Raw genomic sequence first — 20,602 nt, 5'->3', positions numbered from 1 at the left:
AATTATATAAATATGACAAAAAAACAACAATAACAACACCAAGAATTAATGAATTAATTAAATAAATAAATAATACCTAAAAAGAAACACGTGGTTTCATTATTAATATTTGAAATATTATTTAATGCCTTTCATTATTATTATTTCATATAAATGAATTACTTAAGTAATTACTTACTATTATTTAATGATTTAATTACATTTACTATTATTATTATTATTATTGTATCATCGTTTTTGTTGTATTTGAATCTTTAACTGTACTTTAAGTATACCTGAATTGAACAGTGGACTACACATCCCAAAACATAAATAAAAAACATCAAGAATAAGAATGTTTACTTTATAAATCAAATCAAATAATATAATTTTATTTAATATAATATTATTTAAGATATATTAAAACATAATAGCACAAACTAAATCAAAATTAGTTAAAAAAGTGTATAAAAATATGTATATAGTGAGAATACTTGAGTAATATTTTATATATTTTATAATATTTTAAGTATATTTTTATTTACAATTAAGTAATTTTAGAGCAAATATTACCTACCAGTATAGACAGAATATACTTAGGTATAATTTTAGTTTTTAGTTTTTAATTTTATTTCTAATAAGAACATTTAACTAAACTGAAAACTGAAACTGAAAAGTTTTTGTTAATAATAAACTTCTTTTTTGGTACATTTTGCTTCCTAATTTTGAATTGTAGCTATGAGGCTAATGTAGCCAACAAGTAGCTAATAAAAATGGACAGGTTTCCATGGTGTTTGGATGCTAAAAAATACAGTTTAATGCTTTGTTATTGACTGCTATTGCTAACCTGGGACAATGTTAAGAACGCTAACCTGGGATAATGCTAACAATGCTAACCTGAGACATAAAGATTGGGACATGTTTTGGTTAGATTCACCATAAAACAGCAGTAAAGGATCGTCAAACCAGTCATGATCAACTCCGACGTCGTTAGCGAACTGGTTTTTGGAGATTTTTGTGGAAGTTCCGTCGGATTATCGTTAGTTACCTGGAACTCACTGGTCACTGGTCACAACTCGGGTGTGACGTCATTCCCAGCTCCAACACCCGACTTCTGAGGTAATTGGAACGCGGCATTAGCTCTGAGCATGTCCGGTTGTTCAGTAATCTCCAGAAGAATGGGCCAGGATCATCTAGAAGCTCGGGCTAAAGTACATAGCACAGCTAAACCCAGCAGCTTCGAGCTGCGAGAGTGTGATGATTCAGGGTCGGTGTACATGTGAGTGAATTTCGAGTGCCTTCAGAGCGCCTTCCTGAAGGTCAGGAAAGAGAAGCAGAACCACTAGAACCTGCAGCCAAATGGGCCCCAGCCAGCAGCCCATGGCACTCTGAGTAGCAACCAGTGCAGAAACCCTTCATACTCCTCCTACACCTCCTCCTCCTCCTGGGCATCACTCACTGATCCTCCAGCAGAAGTTTTTGCTAATGCTTATCTTAGCTAGCATAGCAACAAGCCATGCTAATGCTAATGAGTCTTTACATTTACTCTGGTGTGTTTTTGTCATAAGGTATTTATTATTATTATTATTATTATTATTTGCTTATATTATTTAATGTTGTTATAATTATTATTATTAGTAGTAGTAGTACTTGATATACATTTTATTATTATTTAATAGTTATTAATTATTATTAGTAGTAGTATTTCAATATTATTTAATAATTGTATGTTAAGTAGTCATATTAAATATTATTTAATTAATGGTATTATTTTTTATTAATTATTATTTAGTATTATTTTATTCATTTTCTTATTCTTTAATATTATTGTATTAAATATTATTAGTAGTAGTATTTGGTATTATTTCATTACATTAATAATTATTAAATATTATTTAACTAATTGTTATTATTTTTGAATATTTTGTTGTTATTTTATTATTATTGTTGCTGTTTATTTTTTATTATTTAAGGCTTGTTATTTAAAGGCTTGTAAAATTGAACAGTAAGTTCAAAAAGCTTGGTCCTAAAAGCAGCATGAGTCAGACTCCAGCCGATTGGTATTAGACCAGGGTCTCATTTCATAATCACACAGGCCAACTCTTGATGTTGTTGTAAACCAATATCGCCACCAGCTTTATTCAACCCTTACAAAACAGACTTTTCCTTTTTTTTTTCATTTTTCAAACAAAACTTTTTAACAAACAGCCCAAGCTGCCAATTACGAGCCCATTCAGCTCCAGACAATCATAATCCATTCAGCGGCGACCAGCTGGAACGGCACATTCGCTGCGTGTACAATCAAACAAATCAACACTTGGACGGATCAGGCCATGATTTGTTCGGCCGCCACTGCCGGTCACAGCGTACGTGAGGAACACAGATCTACAGCATTAGCGCCTTTCGGTTCTGGCTCAAACAAAAAAACAAAACAAAAAACAACCAAATGGTCCAGTCCTCCCCCTCCTCCTGACCATGGTCAACACCAGAGTATTCCAACGTCCGAACGAGACATAACTTAAGACATAATTTAGAAACGTAAACAAAAATTAACGAAAACAACGAAGGAGCTTCAGGTAGTATTTACACCAGCGAACAGAGAGGGCGCCTGAGGCACCTGACAAGCCGCCAAGGCGCGAGAGCGTGAGAACCACATGCAGCCTGAAGAAGCTGCAAAATCTCGCACCCTGACGCGGGAGCGGCATATGGAGGAGAATCGGCGGGAGTTCGGTATGTGTTAGGCATCCATCAGGACCAGCTTGGAGATGCAGGACGCAGCCTCACTCGCTCCGGACCTACGTCAAAGGTCTGAAAGCATCCAGCTTGTGCTGAGGATCGAAACGTCCATCCAGACTGAGCCAAACATGAAGGGAAAACTCAGGAACAATAAAGGTCTTAAAGGGTCTAGATGTCCTCCCGGGGTCGTAGTCCTACAGTCTCTGCCCTGAGTGCTCAGTCTGCCCTGGATCTGTCCACCTCCATGTCCTCAGTCCTTCCTGCTTCAGGCGGAAATCTCGAAAGACGCTGGCCAGACCAGGACCAGGACCTGGCTGGCCTGACTCCTCCAGCGGCATCAATAACCCTGACGTCCATGTTTTCAGGAGGCAAATCGAACCCTACAGTTCTGCCGGACACGTCAAACCTTGTAGTAGATGTTGGCGGGGCTTTGGGGCGGCATCTCCTGGACGATGTAGACCGGATGTCCGTAGTCCCCGCTGACCTTCTCGTAGTGCGGGCAGTACATGGGGTCAGAGGCACGCAGGGGGAAGATGATGTCGCTGGGCTCCGAGCCGTTGTTGTTGGCGCCGGCGCCGCCGCCGCCTCGCTTGGGAAGAGTGTGCAGCGGGAGTGGGCCGGAGCACTGGGCGGCGTGCTTGCGGTGCCGGCGATGCCGCAGCAGCACCACCAGTCCCACCACTAGGAGGAGGATGAGCACCAGGGCTCCCGAGGCGACACCGGCAAACAGGGCCATCTCCGAGCTGGACGGGCCCATGGACTCGCCGCTTTTTCCGTCAGCACCGCTGTCTGGGACGGGGTCTGGAGGGGGATGAGGAATATAATATATTATATAGTCGTTCACATCGGTTATAATATTTATTATATAATATAATACATAACATGATATTGTATTAAATATAATTAAAATTTATAATATTAATTCAAGTAATTTTTTAATAATTATACAAATAATTATTTTTTAGTTATTGGTTTTAAAAATCAAGAAATATCAAATGATCCAAATGATCAAACTGCTGTTTTTATTTACTAAAATACTGTTGATTTTTTATAGAATTTTATTTATTATTTATTTATTTATTAACATTTTGTCATAGTTTTTTATGTTAATATCAGAATATTTCCGTTTTCAGTTTATTTAAAAGCATTTAAAAGCTGTGCTGTGTAGCGTCCTGCTCTGACACACGCTATAATATGCTAGCTCCAAGTTAGCTAGCTGGCTAGCACTCAAACTAGCATTCTGTTCACAGTTTCCACTTCCAGTTTATTAAGAAAATTCATAATTTTATAAACGTACTTTCTGAAACACAAGCTGTGCCGTGTAGCCACACTCGCCACGAGCTAGTCCCGGCATTCTGGTCGCGATACAACTACGCGTAATTAACGTTATACATACCGGCCTTGCTGAAGACCTCGTTCTCCTTGTTGAAGGTGCTTTGGTTGTCGCTGTCGGGGTATCTGGGGGGGTGGTCTTTGGTGGAGACTGATTCAGTGGGACCTGAGGAGCACACATGAACACCAATTATGTCATTAATCAAATCAAATGTCATTTTTTTGCACTTTAACGCTTTAAATTCCGCCATTTTGACATTAAATTTGCGAGTACGTTCGAAACGTCCAGTCCAACTAACTAACCAACATATGGAGTTACGTACACACTCCACACACACACTGTTCTTGGAAGCGCCGGAGCTAAAGTGGGACCACCTCGTGGAGCTTCCTGCCTTGCGTTTACTCTGCTCCAGGATTAGCGAGAGAAATTAATGAATTGGCTTAAAGCAGGCAGTCTCTCGGTGGCGGGGGGAGAGGGGGACAGCTGGCGCAGCCGTAGGAGGCGACTGCACATGACATTTCAATTACACGCTGGGACGCAGCTAACGCGCCGGGCTTGGCGGGCGGAAGGGAGGGAGGCGCGCTGGCGGAAGGAGGCGCGGGCGATCGGGATGGAGCGCCGCCTTCTCACGCTGACCGTAGCGTAGCTGACCGGGTGTCCTTTTTCCACACCATGACCGCAGCCACCCTGCCACTCCAGTGCTAACGCTAATCTTAACGCCTCCCGCGTTACACTACGAAAAACAGCTTTTCCCCTCTGATGATGTAACCTGAAGGTGGGCGGGACAAATCAGCAAACAGCTAATTCCAGTTCCTTAATGCAGCGTAACTTTACGTACTGATGCAAAGCATGCTGGGTACTGTAGTACAAATGCTAGTAATGTCAACGTAGCCTAATCTGCGTCGAGTTCGGTAACGACGGTCTCTAACGTCGTCTAACTGTATAACCAGAATTATTATTATTATTATTATTATTAACAAAAATTATCTATAAACAAAAACAGACAAACCTCAGACTGCAAACAGCAGGGCTGTCGTTAGCATTCAGCTAGGCTGTTAGCATTTAGCTGCACACTTTTACACACGAAACCACAAGCACTTATGTTTAGGGCTTAGCTTATGTTACCCGTTAGCTACGTTAGCCTCGTAGCTCCTGAGACGTCCTAACATCTTGGCCCAACATGTGATGATTTAGCCACGCCGTTGTGCTAATGCTAATCGTAATAATCAAATAAGCTTTAATTAGCTAAATTAGCCTCGTAGCTTTAGCAGATTCAGCAGATCTGCTACAGCAGAACATGAGAACTCACTCTGGCCGACTCGGAGCACCATCTTCATGGACTTGGTCTTGCACACGCCTCCATCATGGTTGTCCAGGCCTTCCAACGTGCTGTTTGACGTAGCTGAAAAAAAAAAAGAACAACAGAAAATTTTAATTAATACTCAATTTCATATCAGTTATAATACAGTTTGTATTTTTCTCAAATTCCAAAGTGATTCTAGTCCGAACCCGTGGCCGAACTTTTTGAAAATGTCATTAGTATCGGCATCAGCAGAAAATACCAGAAACTGGCCCTGAATGTCTGTTTCAGTGCGGCCCTAAATATAATTACATTTTAATATAATTAATATTCATGCGTTTATTTAATCCGACGCTCGATTTAACGCTTTTGTGGGAAAGGTTTAATTATTTGTGAATTTTTCCTCTGTGGCTCTTTAATGAAACGTTTGCTGACGTGATACTTATGATATTTAATATAGTTAATCAATTTCAGATATGTTAGTGCAGTAGGTTAAACAGTCGCATGCCAGTAATCAATCAATATATCATCAAATAATAAAACAACGGTCAAATCTAAACGTGTCCAATATGGATATATAACCTATTTGATTTTTATTATCCTTAAAAAATGCTTCATTGAAATCATTGAAAAATTATATATATACAGTCATGCCCGAAAGTATTCATACCCCTGGCAAAGTTTGACTTAAATTTACTTTTATTTAACCAGAAGTTATATTTTTGCCTTGAAACGACACAGGCATCTCCCAGGAGATAACACGATGATGTACAAGAGGCATCATTGTGGGAAAAAGTATTTCTCAGCTTTTATACACATTTGAACAAAAAGTGGCATGTCCAAAATTATTCATACCCTTTGAAAACTGTCACAGTATATGGGAAAATCCAAAGTTCTATACCATTCCAAATAGTCCAAGCTGTTTTAAAGCATCCTAATTAGCCTGATTCATTGGGAACAGCTGTTTTAATCAACTCAACAGGAGAAAAACAGCAGCTCTCTGCAGTTGGTTTGTGGACAGTCATGGCTAAGACAAAGGAGCTCACTAAGGACCTGCGGCTGTGCATTGTGGCTGCTCACAAGTCAGGAAAGGGCTATAAAGCCATATCAAAATGTTTTCAAGTTCCAGTGGCTACAGTGCAAAGTATTATTAAAAAATACAAGAAGTTCCGCACTGTGGAAAATCTCAGAAGATGTGGTCGGAAGCCAAAAGTGACACCTGTGCTGGCCAGGAGAATAGAGAGAGGTGAAGAAAAATCCAAGGATCACCACCAAGGCCATCCTGGTGAATCTGGACTCTGCTGGTGGCGACATCTCAAGGCAGACAGTTCAACGGACACTGCACACTGCTGGGTTCCACGGACGCAGGCCAAGGAGGACGCCACTTCTCCAGAAAAGGCACACAAAAGCCCGCTTGACCTTTGCAAATGCTCATCTGGACAAAGAAGAAGACTTCTGGTGTTCTGTTTTATGGTCAGATGAAACAAAAATTGAACTGTTTGGCCACAATGATGTGTGCACCATTTGGCGTAAAAAAGGAGAAGCCTTCAACCCTAAGAACACCATCCCCACTGTCAAACATGGTGGTGGGAACCTAATGTTTTGGGGGTGTTTTTCAGCCAATGGACCAGGGAACTTGATCGCAGTAAATGGCACCATGAAAAAAGAGCAATACATCAAGATTCTCAACAACAACATCAGGCAGTCTGCAGAGAGACTTGGCCTTGGGAACCGGTGGACATTTCAGCACGACAACGACCCAAAACACACAGCCAAAGTGGTGAAGAAATGGTTAGCAGACAAAAACATTAATGTTTTGCAGTGGCCCAGCCAGAGTCCTGACTTGAATCCAATTGAGAATCTGTGGAGGGAGCTAAAGATCAGGGTGATGGCAAGGAGACCCTCGAACCTCAAAGAGTTGGAGCTCATCACTAAAGATGAATGGGCAAAAATACCAGTGGAGACATGCAAAAAGCTGGTCAGCAATTACAGGAAGCGTTTGATTGCTGTAATAGCCAATAAAGGCTTTTCTATTAATTATTGAGAAGGGTATGAATAATTTTGGACATGCCACTTTTTGTTCAAATGTGTATAAAAGCTGAGAAATATTTTTTCCCACAATGATGCCTCTTGTACATCATCGTGTTATCTCCTGGGAGATGCCTGTGTCATTTCCAGGCAAAAATATAACTTCTGGTTAAATAAAAGTAAATTTAAGTCAAACTTTGACAGGGGTATGAATACTTTCGGGCATGACTGTATATATATATATATACACACACACACACACACATTTTTAAATTACGATGTATGTATATATATATATATATATAGAGAGAGAGAGAGAGAGAGAGAGATATCAAGGCTCAATTTCTGACTGAAATTTTTTTAAGTCATCAGTATCAGTTCTAGGAAATATACACACAGAAAATATTGGACTTTGACCCAGAATTCCCGTATGATTCCCAAATTATATAAAACTCATAAACAAAATGAAAAAAACAACAACAAAAAAATTAATAACCCGTAAATTTGATAAAATAACACTCGTATCAGTGTTGCTATCAGCAGATATGCACATGGAAAACATCGGAATTCAGCCCAGAATTCCTGCATCGGCGTATCCCTGAATATAAAGCCATTTATTTTTAATAATCCATAAACTCTCAAAGCGTTTAAAGCACCTCCAGCCCCCCCCCTTTCGGGACTAACGTTGAACCGCGGGCAGACCTTTTCATCCAAGGCCCTTTAATGGACTCCGACACTTAGCCGCTAACGGTCGCGGCGTGTATGAGCTAATCCCTCCTGAGCAGTTAGCTCCGCCACACTGGATTCCCACTGGGCATCGGATTCAGCTCCAATTCCAGTCAATAATGGAGTTCAGATTTGACCTGCGCTGAGCTGGCGGACCCCAATCTCTCCAGTAAATGAGTTCGGCTCCATTCGAAAGCCAGTAAAAGCCGAAGCTCGCGGCCTTGCGCCCAGGTTGGAGGTGCGGGTCAACGTCGCTGGTACCCCTGAGCGAGCCGCGGGACGAGCCAGCTGACTTAGAGGGAAGGAAATGGGTCTTACTCAGCGGGTAGACTAACACTCCAGTGTGTGTGAAGGGTGGGGTGGTGGTGGTGGTGGGGGTGGGGGTGGGGGTGTACGTGGCTCTGAAAGCTTCTTAAAAGCTAATGTTTGTTGGGCTGTGTTCTCGTAAAGCCCCATAAAACCCAGCAAAGCGCAGCGGGAGACTGACGCAGCCACGCCGAACGATCCCGAGCTGAAGAGTCTGCTCCGGTCCAACCTCCCGAACCGGCCTAACCCCTTAACTCCGGACTGCTTTTTTTTGGTCAGGTCTCGCTTGTCAAGGCTCAGGCCAAGCGTAGCGGCTTAGCGCACATTTTTACACACTATTGTGTCGGCGTACGATTCACGCCTCTTCTCGAGCTAGCGCAGCCGCGGAGGAATTCCACTGGGGGTAATCTGGTGGCGGCGGCGGCTGGGATTCAGGAGCAAATTAACTGGCCCACCACGGAAAGAGAGAGAGAGAGAGAGAGGGAAATGACTAAGAGCGAGAGCGGCAGGCGCTTAGCGGTAGGTTGGTTAGCGGTCTAGGGGACGTACCACCGCTGTATAAACCCGACTGACGCCAATTCAAATTACCGGGGCTAATTAACATCGTTCATTAGCCACAGTCGTACAGTAGCTAGCTCTGCTTTTCCATTGCCCTGAAGCCAAAACTGTCGGTAGAGAGCAGAGGTGGGCTCATCGCCTTCTCGCTTGGTTAGCCACGCCCCCTTCTCCCAGCACCTGGATTCCCAGTTTGTCCGGTAACAGCAAACGTGTAGCTAAAAGTGCCTGTGAATGTCAATCACTTCATTCCTAAGCCTAGCCCCGCCTTCTTAGGCTATAGGCCAGGATTAGCACTGGGAATACTTGACTGCTGGAATTTGGAAACACTGGAGATGGGGCAAAGGGCGGAGCTTTGGATGCAGGGTGGGCGGGGCTACGCATCACACATCGTACTGTGACTGTGGTGGCTTCACTGTTGAGAGACGTTGCGCTCTGTCTGTCTGTCTGACTGACTAAGCAGCTCTATGATGATAATACTGAAAATATGGGGTCATTTAATGGATGATGTCAATCATAATAGTGTGATTTTTACTGCATCCATGAGAGAGAGATGTAGAGATAAAGAGAGATAAATAAAGAGAGAGAGAGAGAGAGAGAGAGGTAGAGAGAGCAGTAAAGAGAGAGAGGTAAAGAGAGAGAGACAGAGAGAGAGAGATAGAGAGAGGTAAAGAGAGAGAGGTAGAGAGACAGAGAGAGAGAGATAGAGAGAGGTAAAGAGAGAGAGACAGAGAGAGAGAGATAGAGAGAGGTAAAGAGAGAGAGGTAGAGAGAGAGCGGTAGAGAGAGAGAGAGAGAGAGGAGCTTTTTACTCAACACGGCTCATTTCGCTTCGAGTCGTCTCACATTTGTGTGCATGTGAGCTTCACCCTTCAGCCTGAGTGAAGGCGCTCGCTTTCCACGACCACAACAAGCACACTGAGAGCCTCGGGCAGCGCAGCCGGCCGCAGAGCCACCGAGCACCCCCACCCCCCGAACCCTCCACCCTCCACCAGTGCTGTAGCCAGAATCAGGGCCTTGCTAAATGAACGTACATCACTATGTCAGACCTACTGTCTCATCCCTCAGCAGCGTCTCCACGTCCCCAGGTCTAACGGATCCGGAAACAGCGGGCTGCTGAGACCTGCTAGTGGTTCTGGAGCTGCTCGGACTGCCGAGAGGAGCGCTGCGATTCCCGCTTTGAGCCTTGAGCCGCTAATAACCAGCTTTAAGCGCAGCTGGATCTTCTCCTGTTCCTCTTCTTGCACCGCCCCCCCATCCCTCACCCCTGACAACAACAAGTCAGCTGGTGAAATTTAGACCTTCCTCCTAGATCTTCCTCCATCAGCTGAGAGTGGTGTTATTATTGAACAGTGGAAGAGTTTAGGAGGAACAGCTCACAGAGAGCAGCTCAGCCACAGAGTGTCTGTCAGACCACGTAAAGTTACAGAGCGGGGTCAGGGCCGGGTGCTGAGCTCAGAGCAGAGAGCAGAAAAGCCTCCAACTGACTCAGTAACTGCAGCAGAGCTCCAGACCTGCTGCTGCTGCTGCTGGAAGAGCTTAGAGGAGCAAAGGGGGACTGGCTCTATATTAATAAAGCCTGTGGGTTTAGATTGAAGTAAGGTGGTAAGGTGTCCCAATACTTTTGTCATTTTATGTATGTATAAATATTGCTTTTTTATATACTATATATATATATATATACATATATATATATATATATATATGTATGTGTGTGTGTGTGTGTGTGTGTGTGTATTGTACTCTGTCATCTATGTATGTGTCATGAATCGTTTCCCTTAGGGAAATTTCTTATCCGTATAATAACAGACGAACCCCGGACCGACGCCGCTCGCTCTGAGGCTGCATGCACCCTCTCAAAACATGCAATTAGACGCACACGTTCCCGAGGAGCAGGCGCGTTCAGACTAAACATATGCAGCCGTAATTGCAGCCGCAAAATCCAGCGCGAAAACTGCAGCGGCAGGCAGCTGGCGGGAACACCGACTTCCTTTCAACCGGCCCGAAACCGCCCTCCGCCCGGCCTCGTCCCATTCACCCACTCTCTCTCTCTCTGCCTCACATAGACACACACACTCCGACTACCGAATGCTCGAATACATTGCGCTAACCTTGTTTCTACACTAACCTAACACACACACACACAGGCCCACTCGCCCACACACACACACACACACCCCTCTTCGGGACCATTTAGGTCAGATATCTCCAGCCCTGCGGCTCCGGGCCAAGCTGCCTAAAAAAATCCCGTCAAAGCGATCTGTCTCACGCTGGCGGACGGGGCGCTGGGATTTGGAGCGTGCAAATCTTCAAACTCAATTCACTCGGGCCGGTCAGGAATGTGCCAGCTGAGAAGGGGCCAAAGTGGACACGCACGAGCCCCCGAAAGGCTCTTACCAACGGCTCAGATCAGATGACCGCTGCTGAGCTTCTCAAAAGCACCTCTACGGCGCTGGGCCGTGAGAAGACGTGGTGAAGAAGAGCTCTGAAGGAACTGGGAGTTCTTCAGGGTGGTTTTTAGGGGGTGATTTGGTGTTCTAGATCTATCTAGAACCTTACCCAGTCAGAAATCACAGTGGTGGTGGACGGAGGATCTCACGGTTGGGAATATGCTGCTTGATGGCGGAGGTGAAGCTTTTGAGACGGTTTTTATATTAAAACTCTGTTCCGGGTGGAGGGATACATGCAGGGTGTTGTTCGGTAAAATAGTCCCTAAAGGAAACTGCCGCCACAGATTTATTCCCCATCATCATCATCATCATCATCACTCTGTATGAAAACCTCAGAAGAGCCGTGCAGGTTCACTGGTGGGTTTGGATAGTAAATAAAAAACAATGGCTATATTTGCGCTAGTAGTGTAGTCATGGCAACCGACTCCTGTGATCCGGATCGGAGGCCTCGCCAGACACTAGGTGAAGTGGTCCTTGGAGAAACAAGCAGTCCAGACCCTTCCCTGGAATTTTATTTTTATTATTATTATTATTACTTTGGCTCCCTCGGGCCGGCGAACAGGGCTAGGCTAGGCTACGCTAATCCCAAAGCGGAGGGAGGGGAAGTGCGCTTGGCGGGATACTTACAGATGATGTGATAGTCTTTTCCTTTGAGGAACTCCAGCCCCCACAGGTTGGGGCTGAACTCCTGGAACTTGAAGGTGAACTTGACGTCCTGGTCGGGCTTGTCGCAGTTCAGCAGGGCCATGTTGTCCTTGTCCACGCGGCACGTCTCCAGCTGCTCCTTGGTGACCAGGTAGACGCGGAAGTACTCAACGCTGGCCCGCTCGCTCGAGCCCGGCCTGAGGCGGGGACACACGATGTCCATCTTGTCTCCGATCTGAGGGTACAGGACCAGGCCTTTTCCGGGGACAAACCTAGAAGAGGACAATTGGGAAGGTCAACATCTGCACGGCATCTGCGATTACAGTGGGACAGAATCTTCTTGGGAACCTTGACAACACTTCATAGACTGTAACTATAGACCCTAGAACAAAGGGCGCGTCCCAATTGCATACTAATTAGCAATACTAGCTAGTGTTGGAGTACGAAAGTGTGTATACTCAAATGCATCCAATGAACCGATGGACACTATAATTATCCCACAATACAACAACAACAACAAAGAAAACATTGTTGGCATTGTCCGAGGTTAGCATTGTTAGCGTCCACAGAAAGACGTGGGACAGTACCGAGTGTACGTCTGATCTAACGAGGCTCAGATAGACAGCAGAGCTAATAAAATACCAAGATTAGCATATAGCATTTAGCCTGTCCCTTTTAGCATTAGTGTGTAGTACACAATTGGAACACAGCCCAAGACCCCCGAAACCAAAACAACGAGGACTCCATATTCCCTTAATGAACATTCAGAAGAGGTTACTTCTTGGGTACTAGCTACCATCATGATGTCACAAAGCAAAAAAAAAGGGTGTCTGGAGAACTGGGGTTCTATTAATTGTGACGTTGGCGCTGGCGGCGGCGGCGGTGTTGTTTGAACCCTGAAGTTTGCAAACAACCAGCACCAATCAACAGCCCACTCCAGGAGGTCAAGTGTCAAGTTACTTCTGGCAGTGGAATGCGGCCTCCCCTGAGCTGGGCAGCCCTTTGGCGGTTCTCAGCCTAGATGCTAGTGCTGCAGTTCAGCTGTGGGTGTGGAACCTTCACGGTATGTTGGGTTTGAGGTTTCTCAAAGGGGCCCAAATCAAAAAAACTCTCAACAATAAAGGTCCAGCACTGTTGAACATATGAGATTCTTGAGGAACCTTTTGGGGGGTTCTTCAGTTTAAAACTGTGGAGGAACCTCTTAAGGTGCTTTGAGGAACCTTCCAGGAAGCTTTTCTTGAAGGTTCCTCCAGAGTTGCAAACTGAGGGGCCTCCAAAAGTTTCCTAAGAACCTACAAACTTTTAACGGTGTCCCAAGGGTTCTTTGGGCGATGCTGTAGAAGAACCATTTTTGTAGAAGAACCATTCCGGCTGCTGATGGCGAAGCGCCATTGGCTGGACCACTTTTTGACTTCTCTCCACAATGTGAATCAGGCAGTTGTTCCTCATCCTGTGTGAGAATTTCTTAAAGAACGGACCAATAGAAACGCTTCAAAATGACCTGGACTCAAACCTTTTTTCATTGACCTCCATTGAAAGTTCAGAAGGTTTTTCCCTTCTCCTGTAAAGTTGCTAGTTTCCACCCACCACACATCTTCATATGGCCCCTGCGGTTCTTCACACTGGGTGAAACCATCCCACGCAGTGACCGGCCCGATAGAAACGCTCCCAATTGACTTCCATTGAAAGTTAATAATGTTCAGACGGGTGTGTAGTGTCCATTTCGATGGGAGTCTGTAAAAGTTCGCTACTCTGCTGTGTTTTCTTTATCCATTCCTCCTCAATACACCAGGGGTCAAGCAACAGCCTGTTAGCTACAGGCCTTTTTTTCCAAGCCCTTCTTTTCCCCAATCAGATCAATTAATCAGGAATGTAAACAGGCCAGAATAAGAGCCGCTTCCTAACCAGGAGGCCTTTAAAGCTTTCGGGCTTCACGCTGATTAAAATACTTGACCTGAAGCCCTTCGAAGGCGCTGACCCTCGAGACTGCTACAAGCTAGCGACTTCAGACAATGCCGGGGCCCTTTTGTTTTACAACAGAAGGGAAGCCTCGGCCGGACCCCTCCTTATGTTGTAAACCAGGCCGAGCAATTTCCCTCCGAGACCTTTGTCTCCAACCCGAATTAGAAAGTGACCATATAACAATTATAGAGGAGCCTCACAAAACCTCGAAAAACCTCCCATTTGCAATCCTGTTAGGACCTTTCACTGTCTCTACCTCTCTCGCCCTCTCTCTCGCCCTCTCTCTTCCCCCCTTATGAAAAGTATGCAAACCATTAACATTCCTTCCCCATTGGATTCGTGTTTTATATCCCATCCATCACGACTCCCCGCTCTGCAGGTGTGTTACGCCGCGAACCCAGAGCAGTCCCAGGGCATAGATTTCAGGGCGAGACCATTGATACGGCCGGCAGGCTCTCGGCTCTGTGTTTCTGACGGTTCCTCTCTAAACACTTTCAGGCTCCTCCACCTGTAAATTCCACCTCTGGCAGTGGAGCGCAGCCTCCCACGAGCTGACGGCATCGGTTTAGGCTTTCTAAACAAGCTTCCCAAACGCTTCTTGGCTCGGACGCTGGTATAGAACCTACCCTGAAGGTTCTTTAAAGGGCCCGTATCGTGGTGAAACCAACCGGCCTCACTTTTGAGAAGTAAAACAGCCTGACGGGGACGTGGGCTTCGTTAAAATGACATAACTTACAGCTAAACTACAAAAACAGACGGTTTTAAATTCGCTGTATTTGTGATGTCACAAAAACCCAATCAATTTAAATTACTCGTATCATATAAACATCAAAGCTGCCCAACGTTCGACAACAGAACAGCTTTTCATGGCATGTAGAGTTCGTTAAAAATGTAACGCTAGTTTCTGAACCCAAGTATTTTTGCAAAACCTGGTTTTAAATTCGCATTTTTTGTGATGTCACAAAATCCCAATCAATTTAAAACACCAATACTACAGGAACACTAAATTCCCAGAGTTTTAAGAAGTGTGTGTATGTATAAGAAATGTATCGCTCACTCCTGAGATCATATGTTACAGCAAAGCTGCAAAAATAGCTCGTTGTTTTGTGATGTCATAAAACTGCAATAGATTAAATCCCCACTTTTGAGAAGTGAAACCGCCTGATGGGGCATGTGGACCTTGTTAAAAACACACCACTCACTTCTGAACCCGTAGATTGTATCTAAGTTGTGATTAAAGGCCGTTTTGAATTTGTTGTTTTTGTGATGTCACAAAAACAAATTCATTTAAAGTAAAAAATTCAGTTTTGAATATGATGTTTTTGTGACATCACAAAAACAAATTCATTTAAAGTAAAACATTCTGTTTTGAATATGGTGTTTTTGTGACATCACAAAAACAAATTCATTTAAAGTAAAACATTCTGTTTTGAATATGGTGTTTGTGATGTCACAAAAACAAATTCATTTAAAGTAAAAAAGTCTGTTTTGAATATGGTGTTTTTGTGATGTCACAAAAACAAATTCATTTAAAGTGAAAATAACCTATCGTAGCATGTAGGCCTTCTACAAATCGTACTTCTCGTTCCGGAGTTCATGTGTTATAACTAGCTAGGCTGCAAAAACAGCTTGTTTGGAATTTAGTATTTTTGTGATGTCACAAAAATCTAATTCATTTAAAAATATCACGGGAATCAAAATTTCCCGACTTAAGAAAAGTAAAGTAGCTCGTCGTGGCGCGTAAACACCGGTGAAAATGTAGTAAATGTAGTAAAACAAAACAAAAGTGGTACAAATAACTTTTTTTGTGATGTCACAAAACCACAACCTCAACTCTTCAGTGAAATGAAAAAGGAGTTTGATGTTTTGTGTAAACAAGGACCCCAAACAACCCGATGATCATCATCCAGTCTCTGTGATGTCACAAAAACCAACATTTACATCCAGCCGACGATATTCAGCCTACAGCTGTTTAAGCTCCACCCATTTCTGGCCCATAAAACAGCTTACATACGAAAAACCAGAGAAAGGTGGGACGCCGGCCCTTTAAAAGTTCAGGATCCCGTTTACAGAAGTGGCCTTTTAAAGCAGTGGTTCTCAGGGAGTGTAGCTCTTCAGGGACCACCAGATGTTTTCTCCCAGCAAACTCGCAACAAGAAGACCATCTGGAGGTTCTCCGAGGAACCTTTTGGAACTTTTTAACACCTTCTGAAGTTCTCAACCCACTACGAGCTCCGTTCTGCAGAAGAGCCCATAAACCAATAAATAAACAAGTTCTTCTGACTGTTGTTAGACCTTGTAAAATCATCAGGAAAGGCCGGAGGGGGGGGGTTATTTTTTAGGGCTTTACTGGGGGTCTCTGAGAAGACAGGAAGCGTTACCACCCCTCTGTTGCCCCCCTGGAGCTCCCACTCCAGCATGGACCCCTCTAACTGAAGGAGGGGGGGGGGGGTAGAAGGATTGATCTCTCAACCTGCAGAGCCTTTTGTGTTTAAATCCCCGTGACAAAGATTACCCCCGGAGTTACTGAAGCTCATGAAAACTGAATACAGGCCCGAGGGGTGGGGTGGGTGGGGGTCTTTGGGGGGGGGGTGGATGGGGGAGTTAGGGAGTTAGGGCACACGGTGTTGTAATAACACAAACTTTAGCCCGGTCCCGTTTGAGGCCCTCTACCTTGTTTTATTTGACAGCCTAATTACCAATAAAACTTAGACCATTGTGTGCGCGAGTGTGTGTGTGTGTGTGTATGTGTGTGTGTGTTAGCCTTGGTGGGCAGGAACGCCCGTCACGATTTAACGCTATAATCCCCAAATACTCACGTCAATGACGTCTAAATACGGGTTCGGTTTAGCTGACCAAATGGCAGGACCACAGCCACCTCCATTAGGAGGTATTTACTGTCAGGCCAGACCTTGCCAGCGCGAAGGGAAGGAAAGTGGGGGTGGTGGTGGTGCGGAGGGTGGTGGTGGGGGTGGGGTGGTAACGAGGCGGCCTACTGAAGCCTTTATTTGGGCTCATAATGAGCCTCATAAAACTAGCACTTTTCCTTCAGTCCAGGAAAGCAGCAGATGTTGAAGATCTGTCCCGGACGCTTCCCAAAAAAACACCCCCCGCCCACACACACACACACACACACACACACACACACACACACTCTCCCAGAGTCTTTTTACCCATTTCCGTGTTTCCGTAATTTTTTTTAGCCTCAAAGAGTCACTAGCGAAGTTCAGCTATGCTAAGCTACACATGCTACGGTCACTAACGATGACCGGAAGCCAGTGGTCGCCGGTTAGCAAGCGGTCATTAGAGGAACGCTAACCATCGCTCACTCCTGAGTCTGTATATTATAAATACATTTAAAGTGATTTAATTTAAAATGATTGATTAATTATGATGATTTTATTTCACTTCCATATTTTCTCTGTTATGCTAAGCTACACATGCTACGATCGTTAAAAACGAACGAACGCCAGCAGTCGCCAGTTAAAGCTAGCAAACTGTCATTTGAGGAACGCTAATCACGTCTCACTACATCAAAAATGGACTAATTTAAAAATACAAATGTAATATAAATATAAATATAAATGGAATTTATTTAAAATTATAAATCAATTGTAATAAATGAATTTTATTTATTTTCTGTTTTTTCCCGTTATGCTAAGCTATACGTGCTAGGGTTGCTAACGATGAACAGAGTCAGTTAGTAAGATGTCATTTGAGAAACGCTAATTGGTGGCAGTTTACTTGCATTAGTTATTAGCACAATTAGCATGACTGACTTATTAAAGCTTATTATGCTTATTAAAGCTTAATATACATATAGATCTCAAATACACTTAAGGTTCTATAATGGTAATTTTCTTTTTCTTCAATTTATTCCTTTATATCTAAAATAATCAATAACTAATAAATATTTAGTGTAAAACTTACTGTAGCAAAATTTTAATTATGTTTAATATAAAATCTTACTGTTAAAAACTAAAAGTATGTGTAAGTACGTAACATCGCGATACTTTTGCTATACTTTTAGCATATGAATGATTTCTGAATGAAGCTAATCGCCAACAATTTACAAATTTCACTGAATATTAGCAGGATTAGCACGACTGACCATTGCTTTAGTCATGTACAGTATTCAGTGGTATACAGTAGTCCTATTCTATTGGCAGTACTAGACAAGCAGTGTGTGCATTTGCACATCTCCGTCAGCAAATGGTGCAACGTAGAGCAGCCGAGTGTGTTTAGTAGATGGGGTGTCCACAAACATTTGGACACACAGATTAAGATACATTACCAGCATCTAAGCCCCGAAAACGGAGGGTTCTCCAAAGGTTCTTCAGTGACGGAAGGGGTTATGTAGAGAGGCTTAAATGGTTCTTTGTCCATGACGGAGAACCCCTTCTGTACTGCTATTCGAAGAACCTATCACCAAAATGGGCTCCACTATTCATACGAGTCAGAACCCAACGCAAACTCAAAGAACCCAGTCTCTATGGCTGAGAACCTTTTGAATACATATGAATCTACACAGCTACTGACACACGTCAGAGAACCCTTTTTATTACTAGATTCTCCAAGGGTTCTTTAGATATGCCAATGGTTATCTAGAGCCATAACAACTCAAATAACCCTTAGAAGGTTTTAATGGTTCTTCTCTATGATGGAGAACCCATCATCTGAACAACCTGTTGGTGTAAACATGGTTCTACTTAAAACACTGGAATACAGTCCACTGTTGATACATGTCAGAGAACCCTTCCTTACAGTAGATATGGTTCTACCCAGCACTGGTAAGGGTACTAACCACCTTTGAAGGAGCTTAGGTGTAAAAGGTGGGTTCTCCAAGGGTTCTTTAGATACGCCAATGGTTATCTAGAGCCATAACAAGTCAAATAACCCTTAGAAGGTTTTAATGGTTCTCCTCTATGATGGAGTACCCCTAATCCAAACAACCTGTTGGTGTAAATATGGTTCTACCCAGCACTGGTAAGGGTACTAACCACCTCTGAAGGAGCTTAGGTGTAAAAGGTGGGTTCTCCAAAGGTTCTTTAGAGACACCAATAGTTATCTAGAGCCATAACAAGTCAAATAACCCTTAGAAGGTTTTAATGGTTCTCCTCTATGATGGAGAACCCATCATCTGAACAACCTGTTGGTGTAAATATGGTTCTACCCAGCACTGGTAAGGGTACTAACCACCTTTGAAGGAGCTTAGGTGTAAAAGGTGGGTTCTCCAAAGGTTCTGCATTAAACAGTCAGGGAACCCTGTTGGGTACCATGCAGAATCTGTGAGTGGTTCTTCAGCCTGGCTGAAACTAATATGCAACAGCTTGAGCAGCTGGGTGGTCCTCCAGCCCCGAGAAGGAGCATTAGGTAGGTGGTTTACATCCTCCAGAGGAGAAACAAGCAGGGGAGGGTTCAAACTTACTTGGTGTTGGAGGTATTCCAGTATATTGACTCTAAAATGGTGGATCGGGAGAGCTTCAGCCGGCACACGACGACCAGAAGCCCGAGCAAGCATCTCCACAGTGGACCCATCGCCCCCGTGCAAGCAGAAGACCCACACTGGGACCGCGACTGGCCGCGCAAGCTCAGGCGGGGGAGCAGGTCCGCAGCCTGGGCAGGTTCACCGGAGGGATCCGACTTGGAAGGGAAGAGCGACGGATGCCACACCGCTGGCCTCGCCCTGGAAAGCGCGGAGTAAATCCGGACTACGCGGCAGTCCTCCCGGTTCTGACGGTGGAGAGCGGCCGGTAATCCAGTCTGGAGGCGAGGGACCCACTCCGAGCGGTTCACCGGGCGCCTCTCTCTCAAGTTGCGGGAACTTCGCAGCGTCTCCTCTGGCGCTGGACTGCGCTGGAGATGCGCTGGGAAGCCACTGTGTGTTCACCGAGGCCCCGCCCACTGCCTCCATGCACGCCCCGCCCACTGCATTCAGACTCCCGGGGTTCCTGGGAACCCCGCCCACACTGGTCCTTCTGTTCATTGTGCTCGTTCAAGCCCCGCCCATCGTTTCCTCCAAGCCCTGCCCACAGTCAGTTCAGCAACGTGTCCAAAAGTTTATAGACACCCCCCCTTTTCTGTTTGTTGAGTTTATTCACTTAATCCGCTCTTAATTGGAACCACGGCTGTTAGAATTTGATTGCAACCGGCCACAATTATTTATTAGCCATATCTGCACTAAAACTACTGTAGTGCTCAATGCATGCTAGTCAATGGAGGCCAGGGCTTGGTTTGTTTACTTTGTTTAAATAATACATTTAAATTCATATTTATTTATACATAAAGCATTTATAACGGTTCTTAACTCACTAGATAACCGTCAGTAGTTCATGATTCCCACTTTTATCACTTATTTTCGTATGTTTTTAGCTGCAAATGAACATTTTGATGGCTAGCTGGCGCTAGTCAGGCTGTTGATTGTGTGATATTCTTTGAAAAGACGTCAGAATGAGCAACTTTTAGCCATATTTTAGTCGATATTTCAAATATTTTGGCAACAAAAGAAGGTTTTCAAGCGTATATTTAAATATAAATATATGTATTTATAGAATCCACAGCTCAAGGTGCTTTTCTGTGGAG

At 44.1% G+C, this 20,602-nt stretch overlaps 1 protein-coding gene across 1 annotated transcript; it reads right to left on the bottom strand.

Moving 5' to 3' along the window:
- Window positions 1-2,088: 2,088 nt before the first annotated feature.
- On the bottom strand, window positions 2,089-19,859 carry efnb2b (ephrin-B2b). Its single transcript, XM_072657573.1, has 5 exons — window positions 19,449-19,859; window positions 12,041-12,330; window positions 5,358-5,450; window positions 4,112-4,213; window positions 2,089-3,516 (listed from the first exon to the last, which is right to left on the bottom strand). The coding sequence occupies exons 1-5, from the start codon at window positions 19,556-19,558 to the stop codon at window positions 3,116-3,118; spliced, it is 996 nt and encodes a 331-aa protein (XP_072513674.1). The 5' UTR covers window positions 19,559-19,859; the 3' UTR covers window positions 2,089-3,115.
- Window positions 19,860-20,602: the final 743 nt, after the last annotated feature.

The sequence above is a fragment of the Salminus brasiliensis genome, chromosome 15 (assembly GCF_030463535.1).
Source record: "Salminus brasiliensis chromosome 15, fSalBra1.hap2, whole genome shotgun sequence".
Lineage (NCBI taxonomy): Eukaryota > Metazoa > Chordata > Actinopteri > Characiformes > Bryconidae > Salminus > Salminus brasiliensis.
The sequence above is the reverse complement of the archived record's forward strand: the minus strand, read 5'-3'. Positions and strand labels throughout refer to the sequence as shown.

What these genes read in the sequence shown, in the direction of transcription:
- efnb2b (XM_072657573.1), bottom strand. Translation starts at nt 19,558, where the DNA reads ATGGGTCCACTGTGGAGATGCTTGCTCGGGCTTCTGGTCGTCGTGTGC. An exon ending in AAAAGACTATCACATCATCT is followed by an intron (nt 5,451 to 12,040) that starts GTAAGTATCCCG and finishes TTTTTTTTTCAG; the next exon opens with CTACGTCAAACAGCACGTTG. An exon ending in GGTGCTCCGAGTCGGCCAGA is followed by an intron (nt 4,214 to 5,357) that starts GTGAGTTCTCAT and finishes TGTGCTCCTCAG; the next exon opens with GTCCCACTGAATCAGTCTCC.